General features: G+C 33.2%; 1 protein-coding gene across 32 annotated transcripts in view; it reads right to left on the reverse strand.

Moving 5' to 3' along the window:
- The window catches only part of MFF (mitochondrial fission factor), a 29,317-nt gene that overhangs the window by 5,774 nt on the left and 5,330 nt on the right, over window positions 1-18,213 (reverse strand). For 4 of the 32 annotated variants that reach the window (XM_084892875.1, XM_084892886.1, XM_084892902.1 and 1 more), the window contains 7 exons: window positions 17,468-17,688; window positions 16,093-16,262; window positions 12,805-12,893; window positions 9,969-10,043; window positions 5,986-6,144; window positions 2,473-2,505; window positions 889-948 (listed from right to left, as the gene is read on the reverse strand). In XM_084892875.1, coding sequence (XP_084749001.1) covers window positions 889-948; window positions 2,473-2,505; window positions 5,986-6,144; window positions 9,969-10,043; window positions 12,805-12,893; window positions 16,093-16,262; window positions 17,468-17,688 — 807 coding nt within the window. The remainder of the gene's footprint in view (window positions 1-888; window positions 949-2,472; window positions 2,506-5,985; window positions 6,145-9,968; window positions 10,044-12,804; window positions 12,894-16,092; window positions 16,263-17,467; window positions 17,689-18,213) is intronic. The other 28 variants (XM_084892885.1, XM_084892876.1, XM_084892906.1 and 25 more) reach the window with 15 other exon arrangements.

The following is an 18,213-nucleotide window of genomic DNA, read 5'->3' on the forward strand; positions in this document are numbered from 1 at the left end:
GCAGAGCGGGAAGATCCCTAAGGCACTTCCAATTCTTCTAATCTGAGCTACCTACAGTGAGAAACTGCCGGTTCCCTCTTCTCTCGCCTAAAAATGAATGTGCCAGCTTCCTTTCATCACAGAAATAATGCTGCCAGTTTTAAGTCTAATGCTACAGATAATGTATTTGTGCTTAAATAAACAAAATAAACTCTGAAAATAATTACAGTAATGGTATCTGTGAACACTAACCCAAATTCCTCCCCCACCTAGAAGGTGGGAATTGGGGATTCTGGCACGTAAGAACCTTAAGTATTTATATGTGCTATTCTATCTGTCTTGTGCTTAACAGAAGAAATTGTTACTCATATTAAGCATGTGTGAAAGGGGCAAAAATAAGAGAAAAGCTGAAATCAACAGATGACAAAAATTCTTAAATTCCCTTTATGTTTAATTTACCCAAACTGTCAATGCTGACTTTTCCCAATTTAAGATGATGCCTTATCGACAGCTTTCTCTATACATGGAAGATGATATTATAGACAATTAAATAAAAAGAAAATGCTGGACAGAAGCTCGGGCTAACAATGAAAAGGATGCATATAAGACAAGATTCAAGGTGACATTTTCCATTTTAGCATGATCTCCTGTAAATTAATGAAACTGGATTTAAATAAAAACATGGGGATACACAATACTGTAGTACAATTAAGTGTTTTCCTCACTCTGGTGGCCAAATGTCACGAGTGACTACTCACTGTTCTCAGAGAAAAGCAGGATGTACTCATTCAGAAAACTGTAGAGGCTCAAGCTACAATATAAAGGCATGGCTACAACATGCATTATTGCCTGCAAAATACAAATTCAGCCAGCTATTCACCCTGGTAGTTACAAAGTCTCAAAATTTACCTGACGTTGTCATGATGAGGATTAGAAGTGGCGGCAGCAGACCCACCACGCAACACGGGTCTAAGGCAGTTTTGGAGAAGGCACAAGATAGAATCAGGAAACAGAGAAGTAATAAAATAAAAGCAAAAACAAGACAAATAAATGTCAAATAGGATTATATTGTATGTTTCAATACAATATAATATATTTCAAATACTTTAAACATCTTTGTCTCCCAAGTCCTCCATTTTAAGATTTTCATAAATTTAGTATTTTCAATGGGTTAAAAATTAAGGAAATCTATAGTTAACAAAATAGCACCAACATATAAAATAATTTTGGGTGCTTGTATTTTAATTATGAAATTCAAGACAGAGGACAACTCTGTTTAAAAAGTATAATTGCTCTCTTGAAGTTGGAAAAAAGTCACATCAATTTTAGAAGCATGTCAAGAACCGGTTAGAAGCACCTGCATGATCATGGTTGCTCATCGATAGCAACAGCCCATCTCAAAAACTAAAAATTTCACATTACTCACAAATCCCACAACTGCTTCCTTCCCGCCTCTTTAATTTTGATCGTAGCTGTGTCTCATTCAAACCCTGAGCTCTCCAGAGCAAAGCTGCAAGCCTCAGTTCTGAAGCTGAGACCATAGCCGTGCTGTGAGGGACATACTACAGCATATTCTAGAAGCCACAATACTGAGTCCGATCCCGAGACAACCAAGAGCGACATACAGGGCTGTTGGAAATGAAGACTAAGGTGCATTGGAAAACTTTGTGGGGACTGTCACTTAGCTCAGTACATACTTGGTTTCCAGAGGACAATTAGTTCCTTACCTAGGTAAGCAGAAACCTTTCCAAGAAATCTTAATTTTTAAAATCAGAAAACAAAAGTTCCACAAGATCACTGGTCAATTTCCCAAAAAGTAATCAGCAATATTTACTAAATACAGAGAGAAGGTTGGGGATAGGATCCATATAAGAATTTTAGGAATCCTTACATTCTGTTTTGAATGTCTCATTCTCTAAGTACTGATCAGGTTTAGCCTGAATTTAAATACCAAGGAAATTCTTAATTATAGTAAACACTTAATAGAAAATGCACTAGTTTTGTTTGTTTTGGTAAGTTGACATATTTGTAGAATTTTGGCTACAATACAATTATTATTTTGTCAATTCAATATATTAAAGAAAGTTTTAATGGTTAGCTTATATGCTTCCTAAAGGCACTACTGTTGCTTTAATAAATTTCTGGAGCCTAGAGGATAAGGGAGTCAGAGAAGGTCTTCTGGAGAAGACCTGCTAGAATTCTAATTTGTTCACTAAAGAACAGTGAGAAATCACATATGGCTTGAGACAGGTTTTAAACCCATCGAATCCTACTAATATATTTACTCTGTGGCATTAGGAAAACTGTTACTAGTTAACTACAATCTTACATTATGCTAACATGAGAATGTTTAAATAAAGCCAATGCTATGTGCTACCTAAAGTTTTGAAAGAAATTCACGCTAACATATTCAAATGGATCTGTCATATTCAGTATGTTCCACCACAGAGATTTCCCTTTTATAATGCAGAGCCAGAAGATAGCTACAGTTACCTTTCACAACGTATTTCATTTTGTCTTCTTACACTGGCAATTGACACATATAAGAGTAAATTAGACAGGCATTTGGCATATTATCACTTTCTTTCATAAGTATAATTACATTACAAATCTTTTTTAAGTTTGATAATGTGTTCAACAGTATGTTTTGTGATTAATGTGACAAAAGGGAGTGAGACTCAAGGCTCTCCAAGTTCCAGCATTAAAGTGGATATTGACCATCTTGAGTAAAAAATAATCTTAACAGAATATGTGTTTCTTGTTTTAAAAATGAAAACTGCTACAGTAAATAAATAATTTAGTTGGGAGACCAGGAATTATACACATATTTTAAAAAGATAAATGATAAATAACGAACACCATTTCAACTACATCTTTGCATTCTAGGTTTTCCAACTAATATATTTTTACGGACACTTGCAAAAAATATAAAATTATGTACATGGTGGCTTCTTACATACTCAAAGCTTATAGAATATGCAAAAGAAAAACTGTATAAAAATAATCAAGCCCCTTCTAAAAATAAAACTTAAACATGCTAAGCATGGCTAACTAATATGCCAGTGTTTAAATAACGTTCTTACATAGAAAGTCTCTTCTTAAAGATGTTAATATTTTGCATTGGAGAATGAGATATGGCGCTCTAGCAGATATCAGCAGAGTTGAACATTTCCTAACCCGCCAAGGGCTAAGTCATAATAGCATCTAAAATCCAAAGAACATACCTTGTGCTTGTCTGAGGTGCTTTGATAAATTAACTTTGCTAATGTGAACATTCATTTTACTTTTGTCTTCATGTTGAGCTTGGTTTTAGATCATGTAAGTTCTCATAAGATGAGAAAATGAATATGTAATACAATGCATAAATAAACCTTTCAACAGTGTCCCTTTTTATGTTAAGCAACTGTGAATCTGCATTATTTTATGACAGACTATCTTCTTCCTTTCCTCCCTTTCTCCTCCCTCCCTTCCTGTCAAATAATTCTAGCTTAATTTAACTCTACCTAATGTGAAAGCATAAGACCAAAGATAAGATATTACATTAGCGTAACAGCCAAGAGTAGTAAAATAGAAAGGAAAAAATGATGCACAAAGCAAAGAACATAAAAGCACTTGAAACTTTATAAGCAGTATCATTTTAAAACCATGCAAGTAGACCATTATCCAAATTTCACATTCCTAGTGTTTGTATCTGAAAAGTCATATGAGACAGTTCTTATAGTAGAGATAAATACTGATATGGCAGTTAACAATTCTGATTAAATCTTGTTCAGCATTTAGATCACAAGAGATTGAAATACAACGATAAAAAACACACACACAAAAACAAAACCCTTTCAATAATGAAAGTATTCAATAGACTAGTAAGAATCTAATCTGCTAGGCTCCAAAATAACAACAACTATGTGTGCCCAGGAGCAAAAAATTAATACAACTACTTTATGTATTTAAAAAAAAAATCTCATTTAACTGAATAAAAAAACATAATTCCTTTCCAGAAAAGAGATTTTAAAGTTATCATTTCATTACAATAAAAAAATAGATAAAACTTAGGGCTCAAAATAGTTTTTCATAATATAAAAATAATAAATAAATTTTACATTAAGATTTCTGATTTTGTACTTGTGAGCTGGAATCAAAATGTTTTTCCATTATTAAGAAAAAAAAAAATCCAACTTTTTTACAAGTTCCATATAACTGCATTGAACTGTGTGTAAGCACTGGCGCTTTGTCATCTAGCTATTTTTTAATTTATAAGTATCTTTCTGTGAAAATACATAGAATTATCTTCACATACATCCTATTATACATAGGATTTATAAGTATCTTTCTCATTCATATATTTTCACTGTAATAGCATTTGATATGTTATAATTTGACCTAATAATCTGGTCTCTTCTAAGGACCGACTGTAATTAAAAAGTTAAAGAGGATACCAGGTAAAGAATGAATTTATTTTAAGGAGGGTAGAGAAAACAGGCCTTCGGAAATACTACGGTAGTTCTTAAGCTCCAGGTACCTTATATTCAGTCTCTTTTGAAGGATCTCCCAACACACTGAATAAAATTGAAGGCCATTATCCCTACTGTGAAATAAAAGTGGTGGTGGTAGGCGATAGGGGAGAGATTCCTCACAAGAATCCAGAAAACTAAGTTAATATTATTACCCTCCATATTTTCTTAATGTAATAGATGAGAAAAATAAGGACTAGAGAAGATAAACAATTTATTAAAGTTCATCATGAAGCTAGCTACTCAGTGGGGTGGATCAAGACAGGATCTGAGTGACTCCATATATATATGTTTTTTTGTTTTTTTCCTAAACCTTGCTTCTTCTTCCAGGCCTCAAATATTCTAAGTCACATCAAGTTTAGAAGTACAAGAACCAGTTAGAAGTATAACCTTGAAGCTTCAAAGAGCATAAAAAGGTCTTGAAACCCTTGGGGATATATATATATATATATAAAATTTCCCCTCTGCCATGGGCTTTCTCTTTAAGCTCTTTAAGTCACTGGGCCCAAATGTATACTACTAGATTAGCCTGGAAAGGCTCAGAAACTCCTATTGAGCAATATGGACAACTTGCCTATGAAATATGGGAAAAACCCCAGAGGCTTGTGTGAGGATCAAAGTACTCAATAAGAAAGTTTGTCCAGAACAGCCATACACATATCAGTTCCTCAGGTAAGAAGTCAGGTTTATGAAAGAGCCAGAGGATTCTTCAAATTGCAAAAGTCAACACTAACTCTCAGAGTTACTAGATAAAATGTTAGGAGTGAAAACAAAACAGACTATACCTATCCCATACTTTTCCAGAAAGCTTCCTAAGTTTCAACTTAAAAAAAATACTACATAGTAATGAAGTAAGGACAAAAAAAGTGGCAAAAACTTTATTTGTATGAACAAGTCTAAGTATGCTATTAATGATTTTACTTGATGTTCAAAAATTATTAATACGGAAAAAGATTGAATTTTCAAAAAGACAAACAGTACCTGGGATTTTCAACACAGGCCTAGAAATTCCTATTTAGAGGAATTGGAGAAGAAAAAAAAAAAAGTCCTGGCAGCTACACTGACATCAATGTTTCAAATCTGTTTAATTAATCAACCACATTAGTACCATAAATGATGAAATAAAAAGACTTACTAAAGAAAATTAATACATTCTAGTTCAACATCCTATACTCAATCCAATAGTACTCCTAGCATAGCCAAAATGGACTCGAGTACTTAGAACAAGTCAACAAAACCTTTGGAAAAATCGTTATTCTTCCTGTGTGTAATTATTAAGTAAATACTTTCCCTGACTGAAGAAAAGCTAACAGAATCTTATGAAATGTGAATTTTGGACAATAATTTCAAATTAAAAGAAAGCAAAGCAAACTGTTTAAACCACTGCATCTTAGAAAGAGACAAAGGTGCAAACAAAAAAGAAAGACACCACAATCCACTAGAAGGAGCCAAAAGTATGCAATGAAGCTGGCGAGAGTCTCTGATGGCCAGTCACCTGCGGTTTTCATCCAGCACATCCAAGATCTGCTGGTAAGCCCTACGAGTAGAAGACTGGATAAGCGACAAAATGCCACGAGCAGAGGAAAGATTAGGTCCATCTTCAGGTAACATACGGGGAGGACAGACCCGAACCTGTTGTGGCGATGGTGTCACACTGTTTATATAAGCACAGCAAATGAAGAAAAAAAACATAAAACACTCAAGTCAGATTTTTATAAAACTTTAGCTGAGTAGTTTCCCCAAACACTTAAATTTTAAAAATCATTTTAATTTTCTTGCCCTTTTCTCCCACCCATCATTTCCCCCTAAGAAAACACAATCAAATAAGTTAATATTTCAAAGTGTCTTAAAAGACCAGCTACAATGCAGCATCTGTAAGTGGGCAGCCTTAAACATCAAGTTAAAAAACACACAAATTATCAAAGAAAAACTTTGGAGTGGGAAGAGCACTACATCAATGAGTGTGTTCATCTGCTAGCTTTGGAGAGAGAGCGTTCTTTATGGATGCATATTCCATTTCAGTAAACCAAACCGCTAACAAGCAACCTGCAGGAGACTGGGTGATCGGACAATAGATAGAAAATTCTAGTATACCCATGTCAGACGAGTTTAAACACATGAATTGAAAGTGATTCCATGAAAATGCTATTTCAATTATTTCAAAGACAATGAAGCAAACTGAGTTTATGAGTAAATTTAAAGATGAGTTCAAGTTTTTAAAGTTATAATACAAGTATTTTAATTTTGGGGCTTCTCTTTGCCAGTAATCTTACAGTCTTTTCGACATGAGCTACGATTCAGTTTCTTTGGCTCCACTGCCAGTGTGTCCCACAAGCTGAACACATATGAATGAAGCAGTTTTTACAGCTGTAACCCAAATTCTTAAGATTGGTGTATTTTCAGAGACTTGTTTAAACCTCATCCTGTGATTATGTCCAAAATAAAACAAAATAAAATGGAGCACACAGTGAACAAGTGAAAAGAGAAAATCTTGTATTTTGACTTGTGTAATCTTTTCTAAATTAACATGTATTTATTTGGAAACCACAAAATAAGTGTGGGATAATTTTTGAAAAGATAGCTGTTATCTAATATTATTCACACAGTCCCAGGAAATTAAAAACAAAATATCCACAATTTTGTGAATAACTTTGAAAGTCTTAATAATCCAAAATGAGAAGTACAGTAAAAGACTACTTTGAAGAGAAAGATCTAAGCCAAAACTTGACATATTGAGAAACTAATGTCAGGGCTGATTCACCATAGGAAGTAGGCCTAATGATATCAAAAGAAATGCAAGTTTTCCGATGTAAACTCATGAACAGTCACCCTAAAAGCCTGTCCAGAGACCACAAATATTCTGGGATATACATAAGCCAATTTAGCAACTGCCCCATTGTACTTGGCAAAACCCATATTCGACATCCCACAAGAGTGAAAAGAGCAGTCTGCCTGGTCTCAACGTCTAGGCACTCGTCTGTCACTCAGAAACCTCTAGGCAGCCTGGGAACACCTGGAATTCCTGCTCTTTGTGAGAAACCAGACTGAATTCATGTTAGAAAAGTGTCACAAGAGGCAGGAATAAAAAGTGACAGAACTGCCAACATACCTGGCTAAATTTACCTGAGCAAGTTTTAAAAGGCCAATTAGTACAATACTTATTGATATAATTAAAGTTTTTGTCTTTGCATTTTGGTGCTGAAATTAAATACTTCTGCATATCATTCTATATTAGTAAATAAATTAGTTACATACTACTATATTAAAGTCTATAATAATGAATATTTAGAATAATGTTACAGCGACAATGTCAATAAACTAAATGCAAATCTGTGAAAAAAGTTCGATAGATTTTTGCCCATTAAAAATTAAAAAGAAACTATTTCCTTTGAGAGAAATCACTTTTGCCAGTAAAAGCAATAGGAAATTAGATGTATTCATAAAGTAGTCAAGCATAAAATATTTTAAAATTAACTGCAAAAAATCTTAAGATAAAATGCACAGAAGGTAGAGTTCTAAAAGTCTGTAGGATCTCTTCCAATTCTACGATTCTATGATCATATGAAATTGTAATCTGGTAATAAATGGGAATTAAAAACCTTACATGATCCTCAATTGTAACTTATAAAACATGTAGAAAGATAAAATATAAAATTAAGTTTATCATTACTAGTAAAGATATTTCATCAAAGACCACCATAAAAAACCTATTTGGATTTATGATGGTTTATCAAAAGAAATATTTTCAAAAATTAGTAAGAAATATACATTTTTATTAATTTATATTGCAATCCCTCATAAAGAGCAAAAACAGAATAGGAAGTATTTTTTAAACTGATGATCACATTGAACAGTATTTTGTATAGATTAAATGCCCTTGATTGTTAAAATTTATTTTTATCTATAGATGAACAAAATTAGCCTGATTAGAAGCAATAAATACTGCAGCAATCTTTTTAAAGCTTTAAGCTGTCTTGCAAGTCTTATTACAAATAAGCAAATATAAGAACAAAAAGAATTAATCCCCATTTTAACTATCAGTCTGACTCAAGCTGGCATGCCCACCACCTAGCATTGACTGGAAAGGGAAACAGTGAGTGCTTTTAGAGTTAGTTCCATCTCAGTCCACTCATCCACCCAACCAAGGAAGTGTGACTTTTTGGTTTTTGGGTGTTGTTTTTTTTTTTTTTGACAAGTGAACTATCGTGAAAAATAAAAAAGTAAACATATTGCAAAGGCACTGAGATTATTTAAGCAAATGTTATAATATTAGTAATTTAATAAAAATGCACTTTGATGATAAATTGATCTTAGTAATGTGATAAAACAGCAAAATCTCACCTTTATCTTTTTCTTTTATGAAAGATTAGACAATTTTTAAGAAAGCACCCATGTTTACCATGCTACTTCATTAGTAATAGCTCTACCTCATGCTTACATAAAATTGTATGACATGAGTGTTAATAAACACTAGCCAATGTCAAAACTCAAATTTAAATGAAAATTTACTTGGCATAGCTATGTCATCATTAAAAGGAAAGTCCAAAGTCAAGTACCTCTTTCCCGATGGGTTTTCATAGTATTGATAATAATGTTTCTCAAACTGTGAGGATAATCGCTTTGGGGAGGCTCTAGCCTCTCCCAAAAATGAATAAAGGTGCAATAGAAAAAGGGGGAAAACAAATGTTCATTAGAATACGAATCTTGTGTCATTTCTCTTGAAATTTTATATACAGAGAACACTAATTTGTTGCCACTGTTTAAGGCAATTTACTAGTTCCTAAAAGCATAATAAGAGAACCAGAATAAGGGAAAAATCGTTGGTTGCCAGAGTGGCTTTTGTTGCTTAAGAACTATATTAGTTTTTAAATTCTTATAACTAAATGCCAATATTTCCATTCGCTCCATGGGTCTAAATGATTGCAAAATATTTTTCCAAGCAGGATTTTAATCTATGATATATTTTTTAAAAAACCTCAATGATAAACCACACTTACATTCCATTCTCCTGACTCAAAATGAAACAAGATAGTATGCTAAAATAAAAAAATAAAAAATTGGGATCACTAAACTTGGTTAAAATTGAATCAATGGAGACTATTCCAAACAAAGCAAAATAAATAAAGTGAAAAAGGATACTTGGTCCTTAAGTGTAATTTTAAAAAATATATTGAACTTATTGGGGTGATACTGGTTAATAAAATTATATAGGTTTCAGATGCTTATGTGTAAATTTTTCCATTTCACTTTCACCGGTATGCCCCAAATCACACATAACTTTTTTAGTTGGTTTGTTTTTCTATATAAAGTGTATGATCACAGTTTGAGAAATCTTGTAACAGAGGTACTAAAAAGCCAAACATATTATATGCCAATTAGCATATTATATGCCAATTACCTGGTGAAATATTAGTATGACATAAGCCTGCAAAATAAAATAACTCCTACTGGTGAAAAGCAGAGCAGATAAAATCTTACGTGTATTCCGGTGCAGAAATCGGTGCCTGGAACCTTGAAATTTTATTTCTTGGGGCAGAATCTGATCTGTGCCACCTTAAATAATAATTATGCTTCTTTTACATATTCAGTTTTTATAACACAAAGGAAAAGCTAGATACGATTCTACTGGTCAGAATTCATTTTTATATCTATGGCTGACCACAATCAACCTACTGTCTGTTGAAAGTAATTAAGAGAACAGGGGCCAGTGCTCTTGTTCTTACACCCATATGTACTTCTAATCTTCATGCCAAGGAATAAAAGTAAAGGTAGGCAAAGGTTCATGCACAATGACACATAATTACTCTCATATTACAAAGAAAAGACTAACTTAGGTAAAGACAGCAATAGTTTGATAATTACTTTAGTAGAAGTAAAATGTAGCTTTATTAATAGTTTCTTCCTGACCATGTTACCAAGTTAAATAAAGTTCCTAAGGTTAATTAAATGTAGATTCTTACAGATGAATTCAATTTTAAGTTGTAAAAATTAATAATGGTAGAAGAAAAGGCAAGGTCACATTATTAATAAGACGACAGTTAAGTAACTTACTTAAAATGACATGGTAACATATATATAACCACCATAATAAAAAGTATGGGTAAGTAAAGTAAGCATTTCAATATTAAATTTATAATTAAATATTCATGTTGTTTTTACTACCAAAAATTAACACATGAAGTTTTCAGTTTTATAAAATTGAAAATGCCATTAAGGCAGTTAAAAAAAAGAAATCAAATGTTAGTTAAGTCTGTTAATCTTTTCTTTTATGAGGAACTTATGTTATTGGCAACTGCAAAAATATCTTATGATTTAATCATCTACTCTAAATCACAGAGTAGAATGGTTTTTATACATAATACAGCTGTTTCCTTTCTTTTTTACTGAACTCAGATACCAATAATATATATGTTGTGAGGATAAAAACAAAAGTGATGTAAGCATGATGTAAGCATGATGCTTTTATTTCATTAGTGTGAAATTTCAAAATATTAAACACCTAAATAAGCCCTATCTTTATATAGCAGAAAAGTTTATTAAAACCTTTGATGGCTTAAAAAATATTACATATAGAAAATAATAAAAGCTCTGAGGTTATGTGGAATCATTCTGAGGGCTCTAAATATCAAGAAGCTACCTTAGCCATAAACTATGTAGCTTTTTCACCATTTGTATAATATTCTTTTAAGTATTCTAGAAAAATGATTCCATAGGCTGGTTGATATCACTGCCAACCAGTCACCTCCAAGAAAACATACAGTTATAAAAAATTTCGCATTAATAGTGGTTGAACATTTCAGATCAATATTCCCTAAAGGAAATATATATTAATTTGAACTTACTTTTCTCCTATGTAACTTAATTCAGAATAACTCTAACTATTCCAGGGAGAATTTAAAGATTCCCTAAGATATCAGAGAAGTTACCATTCTGGCACCTAATATAAGAGAGATCCTATACCAGTGGCCGGCAAACTGTGGCTTGGGAGCCACATGTGGCTCTTTGGCCCCTTGAGTTTTTAGCAAAGGCCAGCTTAGGAGTACCCTAATTAAGTTAATAATAATGTACCTACCTATATAGTTTAAGTTTAAAAATTTGGCTCTCAAAAGAAATTTCAGTCGTTATACTGTTGATATGTGGCTCTGTTGACTAATGAGCTTGCCGACCACTGCCTTATGCCCATCAAAGACCATCACTCTTTGATCAAGTTCAAGCTAGAACTTGGTAATGTTTAATATAATGGTATACTTGTATTGTACTCTAGTTATTTTGCATAGAAATTTAAATGTTTTGCTTTTACCTAGGTTTGCAAGAGAGAAATGTTTCATTTCCTAATTCTTTTGCAGTTCCCAAAGAAGCTAACATTATAATGCTTGGCATCAAATTTGGTTCACAATGAATGAGTTCTTAGTAACTGTTACTGAGGAAGACATATTAATTTACATTAAATATCTAAATCATCTATTTTAAAAAGCCAAAATTACCAAAGGCTTTTAGATTTAAAATACTGACTAGCAAATAAAGGGATGTTTAATTTATTAAAAACCCATTAGTTTTGATAAAAACATAAAAGCACTTGCCTGATTTAAAGCATCTTATAGTGAGAGAGCTTTAAGATCAGGGTGTGATAATTTAGCCAAATGAGAAAGAGTTTTAAACAAATAGTCCTTTAAGCAATATACTTGCATTTTTGGAAAACAAAAGGAACCTAATAATTCAATAACTTGGTAGGCAGGAAGATAAAAAAATAATCCTAGAAAAGAAAAAAAAAATACTCGCCTATGGTACATTATTTAACAAAGCTCATTAGAAGCAGAGCTAGAAAGGGTTAATTCACAATCTTATGACAAATTAAGTAACTTGGAAATAAAGATTTTCTTTATATAAAGTGTTTACCTTTTCTTTATTTTTTAACCAACATGCTAGATAAAATAATTTTAAAGGATGCACAGAACTGAGCACTTAACATTTATCAGTTTTTCTTAAGTATGCTTTATAGAAGATTCCCCAAATAGGCAATTCATTCTTTGCTAAGACTACTATATACATAAGAGATAATGCTGTTGAAAAATGTTTACAACTAACAAATGGTCAGGTTTTTAAGATTATTACAAGTATTGCAATTATGTAAAAGTAATGCAAATGCAAAACAGATTTTAAATGCTATTAGAAGTAAATTTCTTAGGCATAAAACACATGCTTTTTTTTTTAACTTGAGAATTAAAAACTGTATATTATTCAGAAAAAGATGAGACGGACAATATCTATGGAGAAAACTTAAAGGAGAGACACAGTACTTAGTGGTTGTACTCACATGGAATCAGTTCTGACCAGCTGTCCATTTTGGCGAACAGCATTTTCACTCATAGAGCGCTCTCTTTTTAGCCTGCCAACTGCACGGACCTGTTAGGCACAAAGGTAAGGGAATAGGAAATATTCTTAGTAGCATAAAAGCTGCTTAGCATCAAAAGAACCTTAATCAAGGCTACTCACAAAATTTACAACAACAACAAAAAGTAAGAATTGCTGGTAGGCATGTGTAATATAGATACATTATTTAAGAACAATTCTCAACAGCTTTAAAGGTACATATATTATAGAAAATTTATATTTTTATTATAAATAAATGTTCCTGGCTTCTGGGGTTTAAACAAATTCAGATTTGGTTGAATACCTAAAAAGTAGACTAAAAAACAGTCTTCCTAGCTTAAAGGAAATAACCACAATTTCCCATCCCACAAGCTCTTCTTACAAATGTATCATTGACCTCTTTTCATTAGGAATGGGATCTATGTGTCCACTTCCCTTGAAATTGGAAAGATGGATGCAATGTGGCTACTGATGCTTGGTCATAAGCCATAGTAAGTTTCTGCCTTTTTTCTCAAGACTGTTCATATTTGCAACAATGAAACCATGATGTGAGGAAGCATAAGAAGTCACATGAAAAGGCCATGTGTAGCCTAGCTGAAATCTGACACCAGCTACTATTAACTGACATACATAAATCTCAGATTGTAGCCTCAAGCTGCCAAATCATCCCGTCTATAAGACTTCCTGCCTTAGTTCCACATAGTGTAGAATAGAAACAGGTTTTCCCTATTATGCCTGATGCAAATTCTTTACTCACAGAATCCATGAGCAAAATAAACAGTGCAGCTGCCACTGTTTCCTGGCCCCCTCATAATCATTATCATTAAGCAGTTACTCCAATTTCCCTCTCTCCCCATCCCCTTAAAACCAATAATCTGCTTTCCATATGTGGGAACTACCTATTCTGGATATTTCGTGTAAGTGGAATCATTCAACATACGGCCTTTTCTGTCTGGCTTCTTTGTCATAGCGTGTTTTCTATGGTCATCCATGTAGTAGCAGCTGTAAATATTTTATTCCTTAGTATGGCTAAATAATATTCCACTATATGGATATACCACGTTTTGCTTATCTATTGATCAGCTGATGAAGATATGGGTTGTTTTCCATCTTTTGAAGATATGGGTTGTTTCCAGCTATTAGAAACCTTTCTGCTTTTCATGACTTGAAGGACGCTACTGGCAACTAGTAAGTAGAGATCAACAATGCTGTTACAAAAGGACAGCCCTCAAAATAGAGAATTATTCAGTCCAAAATGTCAATAGTGCTGAGGTTGAGAAACCGTGGCATATGCTGTAAAATGACTACTACAGAGTAAACTATTCAGGGGTTTCACTTGATAGATATTGAATAGCATCTGAATGAATCATCTATGATATCAGCACATAAGGCCGAACTGCTCTTCTATTTCAATCCATTTTCAAAAAGCTACTAGAACTGGTTCCTTCCTTTTTCCTTTGCTCACTGGTTAATTGTCTATTGAGGGCTGCGTGACTCTTCTATGGAATTGAAGCACAGTGCATCATCATTGCTTTCCTTCAATACACAGCTAATACTGAAATCAGACACTCCTCTCTTGCATCTCAGGATCTGGCTCCTGTCATAGGATTTTAACTTTCATAACAAGCTTTACACACTGTGCTTTTAACATAATAAAACACATGTGCTAAACACATTACATGCACTATTATATTTAATTCCGACAAGAATCTTAGGTACTTGGTGTTATTTCATTTTTATTTCAGAGATGAGCATTGGAATTGTTAAATAACTTGCCCAAAGTCATGTGGTTAAAGAAGGCCTTCAAAATTAGATCTAATTCTCAGCCAAAGTTTTTCACCCCAGCAATAATGTACTCTGTGCACTCATCACATTTGACTAGGTATCAAAATTACTACAAAAGCAAACCCATATAGACTTAAAATCTAGATCTACTAAGAGTAATTTTTCCTCACTCAGGTGTAAAGTAATTACTCAGAAGAGTGGGTGGCTTGTTCCAGTCAGTTCTTTATACCAAGTAGGCATGTGTCTAAAATAGTGGAAGAAGGAAGATCAAAAGAAAAACAAAACTAGAAGAATATTAAAGGGAGGGTTTCTCTCCTGGCAGAATCCTTACTCCAAGATAATACTATTCACAGCTGTAATTTCTGGTGGGAATTTGGGGAGCCGAAAACTGGGCCTCCAACTATGAGCATGCTGTGGATATCTTTTGTCTTGTGTAACGATCTTCATAATTTTCATTATTCCTTGCTATTAAAAAAATCTTTGTGTGTGTATCTTTCCCTCACTCATACCACTATGCAGGAACTATGTCTCACAATCTAGTGTCTTACAATAAAATTCAAAGAAATATTTCTTAAACAAACACAATTCTGCAAATATCTTAGTGCCTTTTCCATCATGTGAACACTCAAATTTAGTGTCTTTCAACAAGCAAATACTTAATATCCATACTAGCACCTACAAGTATATTTTCTCTCTTACCTCAGCAGAAACTTCCAACTTAAGACCATAACTAGTACTAGGAAATGCCACTTCCCTATGTAATATAGGTCCTTTATCCTCCTTGGAAAGGACTATTATGAAAGATGAAAGACAGGAAGTTCCATTATCAAGAAAAAGATGTTTCACATTGTCTCATAGCACAATTTTAGAAGCTATAAAGAAAAAGTTGCAACTATAGAAATCATCACAGAAAATAAGTTTTACAAACTGGCCCTGAATCAATGGCAGAGTCAAGATCTGAATGTGGCTACTAACACCTTATGAATCCATATTGCCATATTTAGGTCAACATGGCTATTAATGTTATATGGTACGGTAATTAACTCAGTAGAAACTTTTCAGCAAGCAGGGAGAATAGGTGGTATCAACGGAAAAGGAGCCTTCCTTTGCTCTGTATGCCAGATTGCTTTTGTAACAAAGTGATGCATCAGTCTTTTCCTATGCTCAACTTCCCAACTTTTTCTGTATCACTGAAGGTGTAGTGCCTAGGTTCATGATTTCCCCCAAATCTGCTTTTTCCTGAGACATGATTTAAATTAAAAATAACACACTAGCAGAATATCTTATTTGGGATATCTGTAAACCAGAATTTATAGTAATTAATGGTCCATGCAGAAGGCTTTCATTACATGTTGCTAATGATAGGATATATAGCCTCTTAACTCCTCTTATGTTTTGCTTTTTCCTCTATTATTTCAAATTCAGTTGATGTTAAAACTCTACTTACTTCTTCATTTTGGGGGGTTGAAGGAGGTCTTTCTAAATCCAGAAAATCTAGTGGTCTTTCACTTAGTGTAAGTACACGAGGTGGTGTTTTTAGTGCCAGAGGTTTTAAAGAAGTTGACTGAATGAGGTCCAGATCTCCTGGCCTTGAAAATGGAATGTCTTCATTGTTTCCTGGGAGTAAAAATATAAAAAGGTAAGAAGGGAGGTTTTAAAAAGCTAGTACTTTTATTAAACTGTATTTGCTACTACATACCCTAGAATGGCCAAAATTAAAGACTGACATACAATATGCTGATAAGGATATGGAGCAACTGAAACTCTCATACATCACGGATGGGAATATAATAGATCACAACCAATTTAAAAAACAGCTTGACAGCTTTTTATAAAGTTATACATAACTTATAATATGATCTAGCAATTCCACTCCTACAGATGTAAAACACATGTCCTAACAAAGATTTGTACATGAATATTCATAGCAGCTTTATTCCTAATAGCCCCAAGAGCAAAAAAGAAAAAAAAAAAAACCCACAAAAAAACCAACTCAATGTCCCTCAACAGATGAATGGATAAACAAATCATGGTATATCTACACAATAGAATTATTACTCAGTAATAAAATGGAATGAACAAGATATAAGCAACATCAGGAAAGAAACTCAAAAACAATAACACACAGCAAAAGAAGCCAAAACCTAGAGTATACAGTGTATAATTCCATTTATATGAAACTCTAGGAAAGACAAATAAATCTAGTCTCTGATTATAGATTACAGTTGCCTGAAATTGAAGGATAAAAATTAAATGAGATGGGCCTGCTGGGGTAATAAAAATGTTCTATAACTGGACAGTGTTCTATAACTGGTAGAGGTTACATGGGTGTATTCATTTGTTAAAACTAATCAAGTTATGCCCTAGCTGGTTTGGCTCAGTGGATAGAGTGTCAGCCTAAGGACTGAAGGGTCCTGGGTTCAATTCTGATCAAGGGCACATGCCCAGGTTGTGGGCTTGAACCCCAGTAGGGTGCATGCAGGAGGCAGCTGATCAATGATTCTCTCATCATTGAGGTTTCTATCTCTCCCTCCCTCCCCTTTTCCCTCTGAAATCAATAAAAATATATTTAAAAAAAAAAACACAACTCAACAAGCTATAACACTTAAAAATTATACATATTATATGTATATAATGTATTACACCTCAATAATTAGTTGATTAAAACATGGTTTGAAATTTCACATTATTGTAATAAATAACATTTTTGAAAAAATTGTAAGTTGCATTTTCTAACTCCAATGTTTTGAAAAACTATAAAGTTTTCCTAAAAATATGTAAAACAAAAATAAGCCAGGCACTAATACCCAAATGTAAAATACCTGCTACGACAATCCTCTCTGGAACCTGCATAATCACACTGGCATTTGGAGCTCCTTCTTGGAATTCTTGTTCCAGGTCAGCATTTGGTGGTGCTACCTTTAATTTGTCTGGGACCCTCATTCGCTGACTAATACCTTCGGTGTATTCCATTTCATATTGAATTCGACTAATTTCCGCCATCTCGGCAGGAGTGGGAGAAGGAAATGCTGCCCCACTCACTCTGTGGGCAAAAATAAATAAATAAATAAATAAATAAATAAATAAATAAATAAAGACAGTGTGACTGAGTATGAAAACGTTAGTCTTCTCTGCATTGAAGTTAGATGACAATACCTTACTGAAAGAGCAAAAGAGACTTCTCATTTCTGAGCACTGCATACATACAAAAGAAAAATAAAAGGTGAAGAAAATGTTTTCTTTAATTTAATGCCTTCTCTCCCTTATCAGTTGAAACTGCATCTTGAAACTATTGTTTGGGAGCAAATTTTAAAAATTATTGTATAACCACAACACAAATTTGTGCGTGTGCACATGTACATGTACATGTACATGTACGTACACACACACATACACACACACACACAGTATAGATATGCATGCTGCTTGTAGCTCAAAAGTGCCTGAAAGAAAACTTAAAATTAAAAATTCATAATCAATTATTAGAAGAATAGCTGCTGAGACTTTACAAAAAAGAAATTTGAAATTGCTGTCATGCATGGAAAAAAAAAGATGAAAATCAGATTTA

Source organism: Pipistrellus hanaki (assembly GCF_964339955.1).
Source record: "Pipistrellus hanaki genome assembly, chromosome: 8".
Classification (NCBI taxonomy): domain Eukaryota; kingdom Metazoa; phylum Chordata; class Mammalia; order Chiroptera; family Vespertilionidae; genus Pipistrellus; species Pipistrellus hanaki.